Source organism: Hyaloscypha bicolor, assembly GCF_002865645.1.
Source record: "Hyaloscypha bicolor E unplaced genomic scaffold K444scaffold_55, whole genome shotgun sequence".
Classification (NCBI taxonomy): domain Eukaryota; kingdom Fungi; phylum Ascomycota; class Leotiomycetes; order Helotiales; family Hyaloscyphaceae; genus Hyaloscypha; species Hyaloscypha bicolor.
Genome location: NW_020194557.1, coordinates 900424 through 921003, shown reverse-complemented (window position 1 = coordinate 921003; position 20580 = coordinate 900424). Strand labels below are relative to the sequence as shown.

The window sequence follows — 20580 nt, the reverse complement described above, 5'->3', positions numbered from 1 at the left end:
GTTAGTGGGGATCAAGACTGGGCTGCTAGTTGTGCTTGGGCTTGGGCTCTTGGGCTTTTGGGCGTTGGATCGACTGCAGTACAGTACATTACTGTACAGTACATTACTGTACTGTACTGTACTGTACTGGATGCGTGCATATATGCATGCATGATGCAAACGCGAATGTTGGTGGTCTCGGTTGGTTGCACCCGCGGTTCACCACGAAGCTTGACGCATCTTTGGCAGGTGCAGCAACACGCAACTTGCAGCCAACTTGGGGTTTTTGAGGAGGAGGTGAATGCATACTCAACCCCCACGCTGGAAGGCTTCCTCGGGGAGCATTGCAGAACGTTCCGGTGGAGGGCCGCCGGGGAAATCCCCCACGCTGTGATCTTGAGCTTTTTGTTTCATTTCAGTTGGACTTTGAGCTGGTTTTCTCACTTCTTGCAAAAGGGATCCAATTACTTGTAAGTTTACACGAAGTACCGGTAACAACTGTTCGAGGTTGCATACGGCACATGCTTCCTTCTCTCACTCACTTCATCCTCCTGTCCTTTCAGCCATTTTCCCCGCTCTGAGTCGTGAGGGGCACAATCCAGTGTCACTGGACGGCCGCTTTAATCGTCTGAATGGATTTGGATACAACGTGGATTCGTGGAAGTACCGCCTGAGGGCAGTCTCCGTCTTGGTACTGCGGAAATTATTGCCATTGGTTGTTGTGAAAGCTGTGGATATAATATGGGCACAGGCATACTCGTAGTTCGGAAGATGGAAATTTCCGGCAAATACTACTTAGGCATTATTGTTTGATGTTGTTTCGATCCGAGGCTTCCATCTCGGACTCACGGAGTTTGTTGGAGCGTCGGTGCTTGAGGCTTGACGGTTGGACGTTGGTTTATGCCGCCTTTGAAGGTTCTGACGGCATTGCCGCGCCGCCAAAAGCCCGCTGCAGTTCATCGTGGGGATTTCAGCAGACCAGGTAGAGGACGGCCCACCTATCAGGATGCGCTGCTCGCGAATCCCTCCAGTCCCCATGGCCGGCCAGTGTCAAAGGATGTGACCAGTGCGTGAAGCGAAGGATGATTCGCCGTGTTTTAAAAATGTCCTCTTTTTGGAATTGCCCCCGATCCTCCATGAAAGTCTCCGAGTCTGTTTCCCCAAACAGTTTGTGTGGTGCAGGCCAGCGGCCGCCGTGCGGTCACTGTGCGGTCAGAGTCCAACAGAGCAAGTCCCAGCTTTAGGATCCATGTGCAAGTCCTGTTGATGAGCCGCTGAAGCGTGGCCGTGACGCAGAAGCTAATGTCTCTGAGCTGCTCGGCTACTCAAACTCCCGGAATGAGAACCGATCTTTAGGCGCGGAGCCAGAGGACGAAGACGTCGAGTAGCGAGGTCAATCGCCTGTACATGAATCATGTTGCAATGTATCCTCCATACCAAATCCCTCCTTCTTTCCCAGACATGAAAGTTGTTGGAAGACACTCTCGCCATGAGGGGCTTTGGACCACCGAGAAGATACAACGTACTTATGAGTGGCCCACTGATCCCTCTCACCTACAGCGGGGGAGCTGCGTCAAAGACAAGCATCCAGCCATTGCAAGGCATGCTTTTGACGACGCTCATCAGCCACGCAAGCCAAGCTAGCCTCATCTGCTGCTCGCAAAAATATCGAATAAAGGATCAGGGCATGCCACACTGTGCCACAAAGTTTTTCCCCACCGTCCCCACCCAACCAGCTCCAGTTTTCAGGCACCACGTCCGCGGGAGCGGATGTCCCACCAGACGGAAGCGCAGATTGGATCCCTGCAATGTCACTTGGCAAGACATTCTGACGCTCAAGACCAGTGGCTACTTGGCTTTCCGTGCATGAATGGCTTCACGCCTTGTCTGGATTCGGGTCTCTGGCCGTCATCGGCGTCGTCTTAACCCAGTTCAGTTCGAGTGGAAAATTGGCCCGATTCCTCTTCTGCCCTTGATGACACGGCCTTACGGAGGAATTTCCAGCGTTGTGGAGTTGAGCAAGAGATTGCGAGCCGCAGATGGGAGTTTGCCAAGGGGCTGGCGTTGAACTTTCTGCCTTTCAGCTGCTCACCTACGACGATGAACACACTGTTGGTGTTCGGGAGTCGGGAGTCGGGAGCAGCCTTGGGCCGCATTCGTCCCGTCGATGGCGGGATTTGGAAGCAGGTGCAGTGCCTCGAGACCAGGGAACATTCAGACTTCCTGGGGAATGAAAGGGAGCCTGTTGGAAGAAGGAACAACCAATCCTTTGCTTTCTTTTCTCAGGGGCACACGTGCTCACAGGCTCCCAACTCACAAAGTTCGAGTCGGCTCTTTGCCAAATGAACATTGGCAGTGGCTGGCTACTGGGGCTGCGTCACAGGCGTCCGCTCAGCATCTAAATCAAGGGACTCATGGCTTCTGGCTTTTGCCATGCTGAACCCCTCTCTCCTCTTGAGGCGTTCCTCGATAACCAATGGCAGGATGAATGTTACGGTTTGGTGGTTGAACATGGATTCTGGAGGCGCATTGATGTGAATTCCATCCAGCTTCCATGAAGCTTCTGTGGTACTGGTGGTAAGCCTGATTCAGAAAAGACGAGGAAGACCCCTTCAGCGACCCGGGGCTAGGCGGTGAGTGTCTGTGACACATCTTCACGATCAGGCCTCTTCTAAAGAGATGTGGAAACTACGCTGTGGACGGTGGAGGCAGTTTCATAGCCTTCAGAGATATGGAACCAGAAGCCTCGAAACGATCCAATAATCTGGCCACTATTAACTTCTCGCATCTTAGCCTGAGAGACGCCATTTCTTACGAGTACGAGTTGCAAGGGTGGGAAACGCGAGTTAAACCGATAATATGGTAATCCTCCGGCTCATCCTCCACAAATATTCGGTTCCTTGCGACATTTCTGAGCGCTGACGCCAGCGTTGCAGAACCTTATTATTGCTCTGGGTCGGTCCTAGAACCGCGAAGGTCCCTGGTCTCCGATCCTTGATCTCCGAAGCCGCTGCTATCAGACAAAGCCTCGGAAGAGGGCTGCAGCCTGTCTGGCCTCTGGCGACCTCGTTCCGCACTTCCATTTTTGCTGCCTCGGGCAGCTTGTTTACCATCTTTGTCCAGCTTTACATACAAACAAGCCGTGGTAACTCGCCAGAGACGACCCTGCTGGCCAATCTAACCTACCTTATCTCGGGCACTAATCTATCAGCACACAAGTCGCTGAAGAGGTGGCCCAACCGTCAAAGGCTTGCACCACCCCTTAGGCCACCTCGCAACGGATTTTCAGCTGCAGAAGCTGGTAGAGCCCAAGACATTTCTATTGGGTTCTTACAATTTGAGTTCGGACCATGGCAAACAACATACGATTCCAGCCAACAAGATGTCCAAGTGCGAGAGCTAGAGTGGAGATCATGCCCTTTAGTGCTAAACTTTATCCTCGAACAGACTCCTGTGCCTCGAGAGGTGGGGGGTTGCTGAGGCGTCCTCGACGGGGCAGCCGAGTCATCACTAGCAGTGATACATCGCTGGGCTCTACTACTGGGGGCCAAACTGCCCGAGTCAAGAGCGATGCGGGTTTGCGATGCTGGCTGGGTGGCACTCTGGGGCCTTCCACGTGCGACGTTCCTTTGCAGCCAGTGAAGCCGCCATGGCTCGGGAGCTTCGAGGGCACCCTGGAGGGCCTGGGTTCCTTGGTGCTTTAGTGCAGATGCAACGCCGGCATTATCGCTTGGCTCTTCGCATCCCTGTCGTGACTGAATTACGAGGGGTTTTTAATACCGCGACTTGATCGAAGGCCAGTCCTGAGTCCTCCCATCCCAAATGACCTACCCCGGCAGAGGGAGACCACAGTACACGGGTCCACCACCCTGGTGGAATACGCCTGGCCCGAATCCACCAGGTGGATCCATAGATCGAGGGGTGCATACCTCCGAAGCTTGTACATATGTAGTGGACCCTCCTACAGTTCTGGGCCGATAGTTCTTTGCTTATATGCATGCACATCCTCCCCTCGCCTTCTCGACCCCACAATCACAACTGCAACTACTCGAACGGATCTCGAGACTTCTCCAGCACAGCTCTTGATTCAACTGATTATTAGAGCGGTTCTAGTCGACTTTTCTAAATCAAATATCATTCATTATATTTATATTTTTACTCCAATACTGCGGCCTCGGAACTTTTCTTACAGGAAGAGAAAAGTCACTCCGCCCCCGCTCACATCTTTCTCGGCTCCACACCTACTTCTTCACGTCTAAGTCACTCGCTCAAGCAAAGCCTTCTCAGCATCATGTGCGATTACACACAAGTCGAGTTTCGGTGCGGACACGTTCGATATACAGTGAGAGCTTGGTGTACCAATTATGAGACGACACATAAACGGTGCCCGCCTTCGGTGGTTGCAATCGAGTTTAGGTGAGTTGGCAATACAACCATGACTTCTACAATATCATGCAATGCTGACGATGTCGTACAGATTAGATGAACGGTGTGGTTCGTGACCCATCTTAAATGTCTCGTCTATTGTGATATCAGACTCTAACTACTTCCAGGAGACTGTCGGGCGCCAGCTATCCATCCCAGTTGGATGACGCGCCAAAATAAGAACACGCGAATCCAAACATAGAGCGTGGCCAGATAAAGAACGAGCTAAATCTAGAGTATGGCAGGTGAGCTGCACAGCGAAATCTTGGTGTCAGATCACACCTCTGGGCAACGGCGTGGGAGTTCCATGGAAGGGGAACGCGGTGTTCAGGACTGGGAATAAGTGCTGGGTCTTCTTGCACGTGGGGGTTACTTGGGCTCACGATCGGGGCGCAGGAACGGTTTGCTGTATGTACATGGATCATTGTATTCTGCTTTTTCTGTCTATCTCACCGAAGTTCTTCTGTTCTTCTGTTCATCTTATCGACAACTTCGTGTGGCAGTACAATGTAGAACCTACAAGGGCCACTTCCGAAGCTCTCTACGCTTCTTAAGCGCCTCGCAGCCGACAGAACCGCCAGGACCGCAACTTCCGCCAAGAAAGACCCCTCGAGTTTCGATCTGCATTACCTGCGTCCTTGCCATGCGGATCGAGGTGGGACAAGATACCGACGCTGCAAGCCGTTAGCACGAGTGTCACCAGAATCCCGGGAACCGGGTAGAGATGGGAATACGTGTATGCATCACAGGCAAGATTCCTACCAACAGGAACGACATTAGCAGGAAGAGGAAAGATTTGCAGTCCACCTGTTCACCATGTGCAGGTTTCCCGCCTATTGCTTCCCAATCTATAGTCAGTCAGCTCGATTCCCAAGCTCACACGGTGCTCAAAAGCCATCAACAAGCAAACAAAACAATCTGGAAAAACAAAAAGCCCTCAAATCTCCTCACGCCTGTTCCGCCGCCAGCTCTCCCTCACCATTCAGTCCACTATCTCCATCGAAGTTGGGGCTGCCGAGTGACTGATTCGAAGGCGCGTTGCACAGAGTTACACAACATTAGACGGCACATCACCAATGACCAGAAGTCCTGGATCCGAGGAAACCGGCCATCTTGGAACCGGGTCGGATTATTCCTGCGGTGCCAATCGTCTGGTCAGGATCCCGAGAGAGAGCGGGGCTTTTCAATGCAAAATGGGTTCTCTGCTGCTTCTATGGCTTCCAAGTTTCCGACAACTTGTTTCGCAACACGGTTGCGTGCTTCTGCGACGACGGAAGGGAAGGCAGGAGATGTAGCGAGTACAAAATATGGGACGGGAGTGCCGTCGGTGACACTTATTCTCGGTGCCCACCCGATATAGCATTGTTGTTGAATGTATGGAATATATGGCCCCGCAAGAGGGAGCGGACTCCTCCATATGCGCGGGCCATTCCAGGTTCTTGGGAGGCAGTGGCTTGTCCCCGTGTTACTTCGCGGGTAGCCCTTGCAAGTTAAAAAGTGATGCATCACTTTTATATCTGAGGATGTCATCATGCTTACAGACCAAAAACAAGAATCTTGGGACTGGAACTGGGACTGGAAATTCGGTTCTCGGTATGCTTTTCCTTGATCAAAGCTCTGGTTTACAATAACAGATAGAGATGAGCAAAGATTCATGACCGATGAAATATAATGAGATTCTTGAGATGGGCGATACAGCAGAACCTCGATATAACTATTGCCTCGGGACCGAGAAAAATTAACGATATCGCGAGGATATCGTTATATTCTGGTGAGACAGGGGTTCGGGACCGAAAATATCTAACGATACAGCCAGGTTTTTGTATGGGGGTAACAGACCAATCATTATATCGAGTATCGTTATATGGAGGTTCTGCTGTAGTGGATATCAAGTCTCAACTCAAAGAGTCATTTAGAATGAATGTTACCAGAGAATGCCACTGTTGTGGTTGAGGGGTTAGATCAAAGAGATGGGAGTCCACGTATTGCAAAAGTCGATGAGCCGTCAGTCGTTGGAAAAGGAGAGAGCAGTGGACGCAGATTGCCCCGCTCCTGGTCGGTTAGATTGGATATTTTCAGAAGGACTTTCGTTGCTTAGTGCTTACGCTGGCGATTCCGAGTCTACGGTCGACCCGTGGGCTGTGTCAGACACCTGAGTGGGATTGTTTGATGCTTTAAACGTTCACTGCAACTGCATGCACGTTAATGTTAAAAAATGTTTCCGTGCCGCCTCTGTGCTGCTTGTCACGGCACGGCGAAGCTCCAAAAGCGTTTGTCGACGAATGTGAGACATGCAATGTTTGATGAATTGGAGATCATTTGCAGGATCGTTGAGTGTCGTGGGCTTCGGTAATAAAGTTCCAATGTGGCAGGATTATGTTACTCCATCATGATATCTACCAGTTCTAACTCTTGCTCGTATATGCTACCCAGCCGTGTTTGCTGTTCTATCAATGCCTAGACCTTCGCTGCTGTCGAGACTTCGGCGATTCGGCGGAAAAACCTGCTTTCTCTCCCGTGAAAACAAGAGGCATTGAGCGTGGTATAGCTTGTACTACCGGGGGTTACGAGTTGGCCAGTGAGGTTTCGGGCTGGCATGTATATCCCGTCGGCTCTCGAATCGGTTCACGTCAAGTAGTCGGACCGCGCACCATGTTACGATCTCCTGATGAAGAGCATCTTCGAAAGTCCTTTGACTTCATTCGCGCATCGAATTCGTCTTGGGCAGGCCTCGACCGTTGCGTCTTCAATGCCTCAACTTCAGTCCGTGGGCGTTGTCGTCCCTCGAATCTCGATCGTCGCAGCATCAACCAGGATGGCGATGCATGGGTACCGGCAGTCAAGCTAAAGGAAGGGTTGATGGCCTGGTGGCCAGATACCTCATCAGTCCTCCTGTTCTAGAACCTGCCCATTCAACAGCCTCGTTATTCTCGTCTGTAGACTACCGCAGCTGGTACTTGGCCGACAGGGGCAGATAACCTCCGATCATTGGCAGCGGCGGGGCAAATATCAGACTGGTTGAACTTAGATACTCCACCGGTGACTGCTTGCACCGGGTGAGCCAACAAAAGAGCAGCAATCTGTTCCCATGATTCCTCGTGAGTAATCTGCCCAGTAATCATCCTCTCCTCTCACCATTTGTCGAAGTTCGGGAGCTGAATTTCCGCAATCCTTCACAGCGGGTCTTCTCACCAGCCAATACATTCTCTTCCTTCTATCTTAAAAACGCATTGGCTCCCAATTGTCTTTAGGCCTGAACCAAAACCCCGCAAAAGTAAGGCAGCCATTGGACCCCGTAAAGACTTTCTAGTGGAGGGGAATAGCACGTCTCACATATACATCCATTGTCATGTGTTGCTGGTGATGGCCTGCTCCGACATCCTCAAGCCTTCTCACTTTCGGCCAGCACCTAGATTCTCATGCAAATGCATTGTAACCACGCTATGCGGTGAACTAAGTCCCCGAGTGGAGGAGATTGTTTGCATCCGTGTGAGAAGTGGGTCAGGGTTCTCGTCATGACCCTGATGGATTTGGATCGAGTTGAGGCACCAAGAGGCCTCAGGAAGATGCAAGATCGAGATGCACGTGAAGAGATCAATTACTCTTTTAAACCCCCAAATTTTGCCTTGAATTAAACGGGTATGTTTCTATGAAAGAGTTCCTTGGCCGCAGAAGGCCCTTTTATCACACAATACTAAAAGTTGGCAATTGCAGCCTCGTAAATTCCCCCTTTAATCGACCTATTCAGAAATCACAAGACGGTGAACACATCAGAGACCCACCAACTGAGGAAGTTGGTGCCTGTGGTAATTATTACCAATCATAGAGTTTGTATCACAGGTTGGATCTCAGGTGATCGCTCTCGGGAGTCCTCACCGTTTGTTATTGATGGAACCCAACCCCCACTGTAACCTGAAATCGAAATAGAACACAAATCCCAGAACTCCTGAGAAACGGGACAACCGGGACTTGCCATGGGATATCGTGTCGATCACAGTGGAGAAAATGCCCATTTCATCCATTCATGAATCCCTGTCCCAAAGTGGCAATAATGAAGCCAAGATGAACATTACGCAAGCCCAAGCTGCCCAACGATCCCGATCATCTTCGATCCCGCAGCCCAAGTGGGCGAGATCAAGCAATGGGAAACCTGTAGCACCTTCTCTTCCACTCAATTCTGCCCTGAGCTGTTATCTAGTAATTTATTTGCGTCCGTGTTGTTACTGTAACACAATGTCTCAATCATCAGCACCGAGCAACACTTACCGAGAACTTGCTTTGTTCAGAGCCGTCCCCGATAATTCTATGGGGCAAATCAGTGACTCGGCCCGAAGATTAAGTCACACGGCGGAGGACGAAACGAGAGCTGTGGGGATGATGTGAGACTTGGCCTTCTTTCTCAAGCCGTCTGAGGACTTCCCGCTCAAGAAACTCTCTTTCCCCTTCTCCCAACCATCTCGGCGCCACTCTTGCAAGTCCAAGGTCAGCGCTATTTCGGCTTCTGGCTTAGATTGCATACGATACCCAAGCTAATAGACATGTGGATAGAATTAACTCCCTGGATCCCAGAAGTTTGTTTTGAAAATGAAGCTACAACACGAGCTGCAGAACCGTATGCAATGCATCTCGGAGCATACCCACTATAGAGCATACTCTATCCCTCCTCGTCTCGTACCCTTGAGCTCCAGGTTCAAGGCTCGAGATCCCTCGACGCAAGCTCGATTCAACGCAATACTCGGCCTGCTTCTGGTGCCGAGCCGTCCGCCCTGAAACGACTCCATTCACCCGAATTATACCGTTCTTCCTGAATGAGCTGGCCGAAAGGAGGCATACTACTCCGTTGTATCCGGCACAATGAGTCGTGAGAAGGCCGAAATCGAGGGACTTGGATTGTGATTGGGATGGCTCTGCCTCGCCACATCACGGACCTCAGCGTGCCTCGACATCTTTGCTTAGCAGCCACCCGCACCGGAATATGTGTGCCGAAGCCCCACAGAAGCATCAAGAATGCTGATGTTGGATGAGGAACTGGAATTTGGAGCAAAAGTGTCCATTGTTCAGCTTCGCCGCTCCGTCCGGAGCTGGAAGCCTGCATACGAAGCTGAACTCGGAGGGCGTGAGAAAAGGGAGCCGAAGGCGGCAGAAACATTCTTCGCCGGAGATACCGAGATAAGCACTTGCTAGATCTGAAGACCACCATGTCTTGATGCTCCCGCTATTGTCATTGTATCCTCGGATCCACCCGGAGGTTGCTAAGGAGCTGTCAACTCCTGTGTGGAAATGGCCCCAGCTACAGTGAAACTTACCTCGACAAAACCCAAAATTTCTGCATTGAGTCGCATCGCAGCTGCTCTTTGCGACTGATTCTCATCTCTGCAATTTTTCCTTGAAAAACTCTTGTAAAGTCTTTAACAGGAATACCCAACGGGATGGGTCCCCATCAATCCTTCTTCTATGTCAGTTCCCACTTCCGTAGCAATCCAACGGTAACATTCTTTTGTAATATACGACAGCTCCTGGAACATTCAACTCCCAAAAATACCTGAAAGAAGTATGCTGACTCCGATTTCTCCGGAACAGCCGTCACCGCTCCATCACAAGCAATCCTTAATCCATTATCCGATCTGCGGTCTTCGAATACTGCTGACTCGGATATTATGGCCGTAGACATCTTGCATGGAAAGTCTTGCATGCGTCTCCATACGGTGCGCACCTGGCACGACTCCATCTAATGTTTTAGCTCAACAAAAATCAACAAGACGCCATTGGGACAATGACATCCCCTGGTAAATAGCAGAGCAAGAGGACGAAGAACTAACAATCTCTAGAAGAGTTGAAAACTATGAACATACCGCTCTCCACTAACCACCGCACAAGTCGGAATTACTACCAATCCTCCCGCCAGATCTTCACAACCGACTCCCCAATTACAGACCTACAGTGTCCACGTTGTCCTTCGTACACAGAACGATATATATTCAAGCCTTCAACAAGTCCACACTCCGAAGTCGTTAGTCTCCGGTATTTTCCATGCCAAAGAGACAACAAAACCACCAAGCTCCACCGTCCATCACTCCTTCCCCTTCCATCCCAGAAACCATTAACGTCCTTTACCAAAATCTCCCGCGAAACAACTCACATCCTACATCTTCTTCGAGCAATCCCTCCACTGGCCACTACATCCCACATCAAAATCTTCCGCCCGTCAACTAACTTAGATTCCGATAGCACCTCTAAGCACGCCACCTATCACTGCACCTTCAACCAAACACACCGTATCTCCTCGCCCTCCTCGAGTCCCCAATACGCAACAAGCTCAACGCCAACACATCCACACCTGCCGTGCAACGACAAGAAACGTCTGTACCCAACCCGCTAGATCCTGTACTCCTCTGCAACTCTACCCGACGCTGCAAACCCAAGGGAACGCAAAGACAACACATCCGTGACCAGGGTGCCAGCCCAAGGGGACAGAAAAATACCGCTCGCTCTCAGCGTCTCACGGCATCTCACGGCGTAATGCGCGCATGCAAGTCATCGTCGACATTGCTGCACTGCAATATGCAAGTCCGGCATGCGAGGTGGATGCAGGAACATGTGTCAACCTCCCTCTCTGAACAATCGAAAAAGTCGGGAGATGAAGAATACGGGTAGGCAGGACACTTGTCGGTTCCTTGCCATCTCATCAATTCTGCCTTTGCAAATCAGAAGCTCGCTCTGGGTTGTTGGATATAGAGTGAAGCTGTATTATTCTGAAGTCTCTTTCTCGCGTAAACTCTACGGTATCCACAATAAGAACAGTAAACCAAACACAAACGCAGCGCCAGTTATGCATTCCATTCCAATCCTGACAGACCCATCATTCACGTCATTAATTGCCGTCTGAGTCTTTCAAATTAGCGACCCAGGGCTAGATCTCTACATCACGAAATCAACCAAACAGAACGTCAACACCAATGCCCAGCCACTCGCGGCAAGTATGCTCTTCTTTCGCTCAAGGTGGCCATTGAACTGCCATTACGGATGTATAAAAGAAGGGAATTAAGGTCTCGAGATGCCTTGTCGGGCCTGGGAGATCAGTTAGCGTATATTCGTGGTGAGGAGTGGACTGGGAGGTATACCTTCATCTGCTCGATCTTCGCCTTCAAAGCACTCGTGACTTCCGCCGCTCTCTTCCAGCTCTCAACGCCTTGTCCATTACCCTCCGGTCTTGCGCCCTCGGTGCTCGTATCTCTGATCCTCGATTGGAATGCAGGTGCAGGACTATTTCTGCCACCACTGCCGCTCGCAGCGCTGTTCCGCCCATTGCGGCCAAGCTCTGGACTCAGCTTACCCCGACCATATTGTGCAGTCATTGCGTCGACGGTATTCTCTTTCTCCTCGCTGAGTGCCGAGTTTAAGGACATCCGAGCTCGATGGCCGTACCCTGCTCTGGCGGTCTCTTGAGTGCCGCTGTACATACCTGTGTCGCGGTAGATGCCAGCTTCGTCTGTTGAGCCGTCTCGACCGGGACTTAATGCCGGAGGACTGTTGACCCTTTCGGCACTGGTTAGAGCACGCTTGAGTCGCTCCATTTCTCTCCGTAATTGGCCACACATTGCCTCTGCCGCTTCACAATCCGATCTTGCGCGGACGAGCTGTGTTTCTTTCGCCTTGATAGAGAGGACATCTCGAGTGTGGTCTTCAATTAATTGCGCGTTTTGATTCTTCAATTCTTGAACTTCCGAGTTCAATCTCGATCGTTCTTGTCGTAAGTCATCGCTTTGTCGCAGTAAACGATCTTTGTCAAGTCGTAGCTCTTCCAGTTCAGCTCGTTCCAGGGCTGTTAACCCCGAATTTGGCGGGGGAGATATTGATTGACTGGCGGGAGGAGCAAGTGCTGGTGCTTTCGCAGCAAGAGGGCGACCGGCGAGACCACGACCACCAAGACCGAGACGAGGGGGTGCAGGTGCTTCTTCTTCTGGCGGAGGCGCTTGTGAGACTGGGCGTCGTGGTGATGAGAGAGCTGGTGGGGCAGAACCGCCAGGTCCAGCAAGGGTCCGCTTCATTGGAGCTTTGAGGCCAGCTCCCGGAGCAGCCAAGCCAGATGTTTTGGGGGCCCCGAGCTTCGAGCCAGGAATGCTTCTTGCGGTCGGTTGTGGTGCCAAAGCTTCTTGAGCATATGGGCTAGGAGCTGGAGCTGGCTTCTTCGTGGCTGGCTTCTTAGCAACGACCTTTCGGGGAGCTGCTGCTGGGGCCGCTGCACGAGGAGCAGCCGCTGGTGGTGGCTTTGGCTTGTCTTTTGCCTTCACTTCAGCCGTATCGAAGTACTCCTTGATTTTTGTCTTTCGGATATCATCAAGACCCTCGAGATACGGTCCCATCGCTCGCTCGCCCATGATCTTCATCACCGTCCCTAAAACTTCTGCTCCTCCTGATCTCAAACCCTCAACCGACTCAGATAACAGCTTCTTTGCTGCCTCTGCAATTGAAGCAACCTCGGGTTTTGCGGGAGCTTCTCTGGTGGTCTTCAGACATCTGATCAGGAACTTCATGGTGCCCTCCTTGACTTGTGGATTCTTGTGCTTCAAGAATTCGAGAGTCTCTTCCAAGCAATCGGACAAACTGGTGGCGGCAAACACTTGATCCAATGCTGCTCCAAGCGCATCTGATACCGAAGCTTTCTTCTCCTTTAGTCTCTCCATGGTGGGGCCCATAACAATCGATCGATATCTGCCGAACGGCTTTCGCATCCCCTTTGCCAAGACCTCAATACATTGTGCAGCTTGAGTAACGACGGCAATGTTTGCATCCTTCATACACTTCGGCCCTAGACATCTTGCTATCTCGCCAAAATCGCCGTCCTTGATTCTGGGAACATTAAGAATCACGTATAGTGCTTCGAGGGCGTCCTTCCTCTCCTTCCATTTCGCTGAAGCCAATTGTTCGTGGAAATCTGGTGCAACTTTGGACAAAACGTCTTGGGGTTCTGCCAAATCGAAGGCATCAATCTCCACTCCTTCAGCTTCCAATTCATCTTCCTCTTCAACAGCTCCTGCGGCGCCCGGAGGGGGTGCTCTTGACATTGCAGCTTGCTGTGACCGTAAAAAACGTTCCTGCTTCGGCGCTGGTTCTGACTTGATTTTCTCAAAGGAAGCTTCCATTTCCGTTTGCTGCGTCGGCTTTAAGTCGTTCCAGAACATTGGCTTCATCGCCTCTCTCAGCCATCTGTAAAATTCCACCGCCAGATTCGTGGCTTCTGCTCGCACATTTTTGTCCGCGTGGCCAAATGCTTTCGGTAGAACCTTGAGGACAGACTTTGGGTCCACCGTTTTGCACCCATAATTGTGATAAATGGCAGTCAATGCTGCTAATGTTGCAGCAACGACCTTTGGTTGTTTATTAGAAAGCGCAGGGAGGAGATCTTCGATGACAGGCGCGGGGGTATCTAACTCGATGTAAAGTAAAATGGCCTCAAGGGCGGATTGTTTGGTTGCAGCCCTGGTGGAGGATAGGCCCTTCTCGACCAAGGGGGTCAATGTATGGCCTCGTGTCCTATCTTAAAGTCAGAATTTATCTCCTCAATAACCCAGCATAACATACCTCGTACATCCTTCACGGCCGCCAAATTTGAGGAAGGCACATAATGCCGCAATACCTTCTTGCTGTGCGGCAACATTCGAGTCTGCAACTGCTCCCTTCCACAGTGAAGGCTCTTGTAGAAATGGGCGAAAGGCAGGGTCATGCTCGTCGGGGGTAATCTCGAATTGCTTCGCACCGTCTTCGTATGCTGCTTTTCGTACTTTCCATATCTAGGAACGAAATTGTCAGTCCGTTGGCCCGTGGCATCTTTTGGATTGTGGCGGAGTAAGTACCTTGTGCTGAAAGCGATCAGGCAATGGCAGCGAGCTGAAATCTTCCTCCTGTTCAGCCATCTTGGGATTCGGTGATTTGGGAGGGGCCTTGGGTTCTTTGCCAGATCCTGTCACGCGTTTAGTTAGCTTGCGCAGTGGCAGGGAGATGCGTTTCTCCATGGCTGCAAGGCCACGGATCATAGGCGACAGATGAGGTATCTCGCACGCACAAAGATGTCCTCATCTTTTGGAAACGTAAGGGGCGAAGGGGAGCGTACCTGGACGGGTTGGCGCAAAGTCTGGTCGGCTCCTGCTGTCTCAAAGGGGACGTGTCGGAGTCGGTCGCAGTCGGTCGCAAGGCTGATAAAATAGAGTAATCGCGTCGGTTCCGCAACATGTACAGAGCCGTCGTAGCAATAGAGCACAAATAGTCGGATCAGTTGTGGTCGTTGTGGTACGAAATCGTGAATAGTGACGAGAAGCAGTAGGTGTTGATATCGAATTTCTTGCTCGTCACTCGTGGCAACCCACCCCTGCACTTGGCCCGTGCTGTCATTAGCCCACTTCGGCTGGCCCCAACCCCTGACCAAAGGGTGAGGCCTGTTTTTGATAAGTTGCGGAGCAGAGCGCATCACAAGAAATTGCCAGACTTCCCAACTTCGCCATCCCGCACAGCACAAAACCACCGCCGATCTACGTCTCCCTTTTGACCGCATAGAGCCTACTTGAGTGAATATCGTGTCCTTACCCAAGCCAGACTTGCGCCAGAGATTTGAGCAGCATACCACCTCCCCGCACTGCAATTTCAAGGAATAAACACAGAGGCAACATCAGGCGTCAGCTGCCGGGCGCATGCCTTGGGAGAGAGTTGCAAACAAATAGCCCCCGAGCTTCATGTATCGAATACCGCAGTCACCATGAGCCAAATCCTGACGCCGCGGCAGGCCGAAGAGCTGTAAGCTACGCCCCCTGATGTCGCAGAGCAACCACTGATTCGAGACCAGGCACAAGTCCATCATAGCCTACCTCAGCTCGATAGGTCTCACAAACAGTACCGCGGCGTTACGGGAAGACCTGAGTATCGGCGATAGCTTCGATGCAGCTACAAGTAAGAAATATGAGGGGTTACTGGAGAAGAAGTGGACGAGTGTGGTGCGGCTACAGAAAAAGGTAGGCAATAAAACCTTCTGCCGAAGGCTGCCGAGGACTGACTTGATCTGCTCCAGATAATGGATCTCGAATCAAGAAATGCAAGTCTACAATCAGAGCTCGACTCGGCGACTCCAACATCCCTCTCACGGCGGAACCAAGACCCGACATCTTGGCTCCCAAGATCGCCGGCAAGGCACACGCTCGAATCGCATAGAGGCCCGATTACATGCGTTGCATTTCACCCTGTATTTTCCTCACTCGCATCGGGCTCGGACGATTACACCATAAAGATTTGGGACTGGGAATTAGGGGAGCTGGAACGGACGGTTAAAGGGCATACCAAGGCAGTGCTGGATGTTGACTTTGGTGGGCCAAGAGGAGGGACATTACTTGCTTCGTGCTCGAGCGATCTAACGATCAAACTGTGGGATCCAAGCGACGAGTACAAGAATATTCGAACTCTACCTGGACATGATCATTCGGTTTCTGCTGTGCGATTCATACCTAGTGGTGCTGCTGGATCTCCGTCATCAGGAAACCTCCTCGTTTCAGCAAGTCGAGACAAGTCATTGCGAATATGGGACGTTTCAACAGGATATTGTGTGAAAACGATCCGGGGGCACGCAGATTGGGTCCGAGACGTCTCACCCTCCTTCGATGGTGAATATCTGCTCTCTGCGGGCAACGACAATACGGCACGAATATGGAATACGACTTCTGGCGAACCGCAAGCAACACTGCTAGGCCACGAGCACGTTATCGAATGCTGTGTATTTGCGCCCCCAACGAGTTACGGATATCTAGCGACTCTGGCAGGACAAAAGAAGCCACCTGCAAGCAGTTCGGCAGAATTCATAGCGACAGGTTCAAGAGACAAGAGCATAAGACTATGGGATGCTCGAGGGACCTTGATTAAGACACTGCTGGGCCACGACAATTGGGTGAGTGGTCTAGTCTTCCATCCGGGCGGCAAATACCTGCTCAGTGTGGCCGACGACAAGACATTACGATGTTGGGACCTCTCACAAGAAGGCAAGTTAGTGAAAACATTAGACGAGACCCACGGGCATTTCGTCAGCTGCATACGCTGGGCGCCGGGCGTTGTAAAGGAAACCCCGGCTACGAATGGAGTGAACGGGACTCCGAACGGGAAGAAGAAAGAAGATCCAGCTGCGAACGTCAGCATAAGGTGCGTCATAGCGACGGGGAGTGTAGATTTGAAAGTCAGGGTCTTCGCGTCATGATTATGAAGGGATGAATCGATGGACTGGCTGGTTAGTTGGGAGAAGGGAATTGCGGAGTTGGCTCGTCACGGCTCGAGCATTTCAGATGCTTTCTCCGGATCGGATTGTCTATGAAATATATCACGACCGTCATGCTTAGCATTTGCAGGAAGAAAGAGTCGCTTCTTCGGAGATGAATCGAATAATGAACTCCAAACACGTTGGCCCGTTGCATTGAGCCGTGATGTCGGCTTTGATTTGACAAAGAGTACCTTCAACTCGTTTTTACATCTAGGCGTTGAACCTGACCTTGAGGGAAGGGTGGAGTGTTGCATGATATGCAAAGGGTCCTCTTCCGTACGGATACGGATTCAACCTTTAACCGGCTTTTTTTCGCCTTGCCCGCATCACAAAGCAAGGGTCCTCCACATCTCTGCTTCCCACACAAGCACTTCTAGCCGTGCCTCAATCTCAGACCTCACCACCCCCTCTCACGTCTCACATCCATGTCCACAATCATGGCAAATCCCCTCTGAATCACCATTCAGCTCGTCACCTACGCTGACATGCCCGCCCTCGCCCAGATCAGTGGGAACTCCTTTGAAGAAGACCGCCACACGGTCATGAAAGGGCAAGGCAAGAAGCCCTACAACATGTACGAGAACGCACCCACCAAACTGGGACGCTACCTCTCGTCCGAGAAATTCGTGATGCTCAAAGCCGTGGACGAGGTGTTTACGCCCGTTCGTCAATACGAGCGGTTTACCAATCGGGCGCTACGATTGGTCAATCGGCCTTCCGATTAATCAATCGTAGCTCCCATTAATCAATAGGAAATGGAATACGATTCGCAAGCCACAGTGGGTCCCGATTAATCAATCGGGGGGCCGATTAATCAATCGCATAATATTGGGGTTTCGGGGCTGAGGAGGCTGAAACCCTTTAGTTCTCAGTATATAATAATATATCCTTAAGACTAATGGCTGAAACCCTTTAGTTCTCAGTATGTAATAATATATCCTCAAGACTAATGGCTAAAACCCTTTAGTTCTCAGTATATAATAATATATCCTTAAGACTAATGGCTGAAACCCTTTAGTTCTCAGTATGTAATAATATATCCTTAAGACTAATAGCTGAAACCCTTTAGTTCTCAGTATGTAATAGGGGTAAAGACACTTTTCCATAGCTTCTAGATATATATAGGGCCTCTGCTCCCTTTTTACTACCTAGACACAGTTTACAGTACATAGTTCACAGTACAAGCACCTACTTTCCAAGTATAATTACTAATTCTATATACCTCCCAATTAATTACCTTATTTCCAATATGTCTCTTTCAACCCTTCGTTTATCTCTAGTCCTACGTATATCTCGTTAATATATCTATGGCCGAGCAAAGCAATATTTTGATATTACTATACCAGGAGTATATTCCTCTAGTACTCAGTTTTTGCCCTCCCCTATTACTAAAGACCCTACTAATAATTAGTCTGCTAAAGACGAAGCTATATGGGATTAAAGGCTTGCTAAGGGCAGTAGTAGGAAAATTCTTACTACTAGGAAGCATATAGATATTAGATAGTAGTTGCAAAATCCTGATACTTTACTCCCTAGTAGAATAAAAGCAGAGAAGCGCTACTAGGCTAATATTAAGTACGAATCCCAATTATATAAGCTTCAGGATAATTAGGTATATTATAAGGAATACCATGATACCCGCCGCAATAAGATTATTCCAGCCTGGTATATTCTTTACTATAATAATACCTTTGAGGTTTTGACTACTATTTATGAGAAATTAATATATATAGGTAAGTATCCCTTGAATTTACTAATTTTTATACTAATAACCTATATAATAGCCTTTAATACTATATTTGAGTATATAAGACGTATTTGGTATGGCCTATCCCGTAACGACCACGCTTGGATAAGTGCCTGCTATGCTTACTATAATAAGGAAAAGGCTCAGAAGAATCCTAAGGGAATTACACCTATCCAATCTCATTATCCTAGCGAGTGTATGGTTCTGGATTTAATAGATTTTCGTATAAGTATCCCTTAAGTCATGTGATTTACCCCTATATTCCTGTATTTCCTGTATTTCCTGTGTTTTTAAGCTTTTCCTATGATTTTCGCGATTTTCGTACGTTTTTAGGCCTTTCCTGCAATTTTCGCGATTTTCGCGATTCCTACGATTTTCGTAAATTCCGAACCTTTTTCTCTATACTTTATTAATACTATAGTATTATTTACTAATACTATTATAGTATGATCCGGATAAAGAATATATATGGATCTGGCAATTAAAATGCCACTTTTCCAAGTTCGTATGGATCCGTAGGCTTAAGGCTAAGACTGCGGACAAAGCTGCGGACGAGCTTATTAAATAGCTAAATAATAATGGATATATTTCCATTTTAGCCTATAATAATAGAGGCGAGTTTAAGGGGAAAGTAATTGAGATTTGCAAGAAGAGAGGGATAAAGATTATTTGCGGACGAGCTTATTATCCTTAATCTCAGGACTCTATTAAAGTGGCTAATCGAATCTTCAAGAAACGACTACGGGCCGTACGAGCGGATACTAGTATCTAATCGTGGATACAGTTACTTCCTTTAATTATATGGGTAATTAATACTATAGCTATACCAGCTCTTCCTAAGGGAAATATACCATATGAGGTCTGGTTTGGACGAAAGCCACCTACTGATTTCCTAGACTATAAGGAGAGTGCTTGCCGTATACGTGCGGCCCTAGGGGCTATAGGGCCTATAGAAGGTATTACTGAGAATAGTACTTCTGGAGAGGATGGAGAGGATGGAGAGGATAGAGAGAATAGAGAGAATGGAGAGAATAGAGAGAATGAAGAGGATAGAGAGGATAGCTTTTTCGTAGATAAAGAAGCAGAACAGGAGGAAGTAGCTGAGGAGATAATTTTATCTGAGCTAACTAGGAGGGTTGCGGAGTATATAAGAAAACAGAGGGAGAATATGGTAAAGAGGGCGAATTCCAAAGCTCTTGAGTATAATATTCAAGAGATTGCAACCCTCCAGATCCCAAAGCAATACAGATTCGGTACGGAAATGGCTAGAATTCCAGTAAGAGTTTTGGAAAAGACTCTAAAGGTATATGGTTTATAAGCCTTACTTTTAATAAAAGCTAATTAAAATAGGGCTACCGCTTAGCTACTAAGTATGGTGAGCTTACTACTCTCTGGCCGTATAGTGCCCTTAACAAAATCACCTCCCAATTGACTTATCCTGATTTACCTACTACTGGTGCAACCCACAAGAGGGATAAAATCACCCTCCCTAAAGCGGTAGCAAAGGAGAATAATCGTGGTTCAATTGCGTCAGTTCAGAAGGCTGGAAGAGCATCTGAGAGAGCAAAGAAGAGAGTAGCTGAGGAGCAAGCACGTGAGAATGGAGCTAGAGAAGGAGGAGAATCAGGTGATCAAGTGGAGGGGAGGGCACCAAAAAGGGCTAGGGTGGCTATAGGAGCGCCTAGACGTAGTGGGAGGCATGTATAGTAAAGCTTTTACTATTCCCGAGACCTCAATATTACCCGATTGGGTAATCGGCCATGCGATTGATCAATCGGCCCCCCGATTGATTAATCGGGACCCACTGTGGCTTGCGAATCGTATTCCATTTCCTATTGATTAATGGGAGCTACGATTGATTAATCGGAAGGCCGATTGACCAATCGTAGCGCCCGATTGGTAAACCGCTCGTATTGACGAACGGGCGTGAACAGAGGTAACGGGCACCGTGGTCTGCACTAGAATGTGAGGGCGTTTCTGTTACATTTGTCGCAGGTAGGGCTGTACTCTGTCCCACAGTAAGGGAGCTAATAATTGTCGTGGCCCCTTCCACAATACCCTAGCTAAGATCCGACCCTAATTCGATAAATTGCAGGCCGGCACTTTGAAAAGAAAATTATTCTTCCATGTGATAACTTGT

The 20580-nt window shown here is 49.5% G+C and overlaps 4 protein-coding genes across 4 annotated transcripts; 2 read left to right on the top strand and 2 right to left on the bottom strand.

Annotated features, from left to right (window-relative positions):
* Positions 1–5493: 5493 nt before the first annotated feature.
* K444DRAFT_361743 (uncharacterized protein) lies at positions 5494–6217 on the bottom strand. Its single transcript, XM_024872188.1, has one exon. It carries the CDS (start codon positions 6058–6060, stop codon positions 5560–5562), a length of 501 nt encoding a protein of 166 aa, XP_024738973.1. The 5' UTR covers positions 6061–6217; the 3' UTR covers positions 5494–5559.
* A 3674-nt stretch (positions 6218–9891) lies between these two features.
* K444DRAFT_361674 (uncharacterized protein) lies at positions 9892–10880 on the top strand. The gene has a single exon (XM_024872186.1). It carries the CDS (start codon positions 10247–10249, stop codon positions 10781–10783), a length of 537 nt encoding a protein of 178 aa, XP_024738972.1. The 5' UTR covers positions 9892–10246; the 3' UTR covers positions 10784–10880.
* A 487-nt stretch (positions 10881–11367) lies between these two features.
* K444DRAFT_361676 (ARM repeat-containing protein) lies at positions 11368–14712 on the bottom strand. Its single transcript, XM_024872187.1, has 5 exons — positions 14516–14712; positions 14259–14365; positions 13987–14195; positions 11526–13938; positions 11368–11472 (listed from the first exon to the last, which is right to left on the bottom strand). The coding sequence occupies exons 2-5, from the start codon at positions 14316–14318 to the stop codon at positions 11446–11448; spliced, it is 2709 nt and encodes a 902-aa protein (XP_024738971.1). The 5' UTR covers positions 14319–14365; positions 14516–14712; the 3' UTR covers positions 11368–11445.
* Positions 14713–15154: 442 nt separating this feature from the next.
* K444DRAFT_525423 (nuclear distribution protein PAC1) lies at positions 15155–16633 on the top strand (the record flags this gene model as incomplete). The annotated part of the gene is made up of 3 exons (XM_024874444.1): positions 15155–15192; positions 15242–15407; positions 15464–16633. 3 exons carry the CDS (start codon positions 15155–15157, stop codon positions 16631–16633), a joined length of 1374 nt encoding a protein of 457 aa, XP_024738970.1.
* Positions 16634–20580: the final 3947 nt, after the last annotated feature.

Excerpts from the sequence above, each read along its gene's own strand:
- K444DRAFT_361743 (XM_024872188.1), bottom strand. The coding sequence starts at position 6,060 with ATGAATCTTTGCTCATCTCTATCTGTTATTGTAAACCAGAGCTTTGAT.
- K444DRAFT_361674 (XM_024872186.1), top strand. The coding sequence starts at position 10,247 with ATGAACATACCGCTCTCCACTAACCACCGCACAAGTCGGAATTACTAC.
- K444DRAFT_361676 (XM_024872187.1), bottom strand. The coding sequence starts at position 14,318 with ATGGCTGAACAGGAGGAAGATTTCAGCTCGCTGCCATTGCCTGATCGC. Across the intron at positions 14,196-14,258 it reads CTGATCGCTTTCAGCACAAG|ATATGGAAAGTACGAAAAGC; the intron begins GTACTTACTCCG and ends TTTCGTTCCTAG. Across the intron at positions 11,473-11,525 it reads CGAAGATCGAGCAGATGAAG|GCCCGACAAGGCATCTCGAG; the intron begins GTATACCTCCCA and ends CTGATCTCCCAG.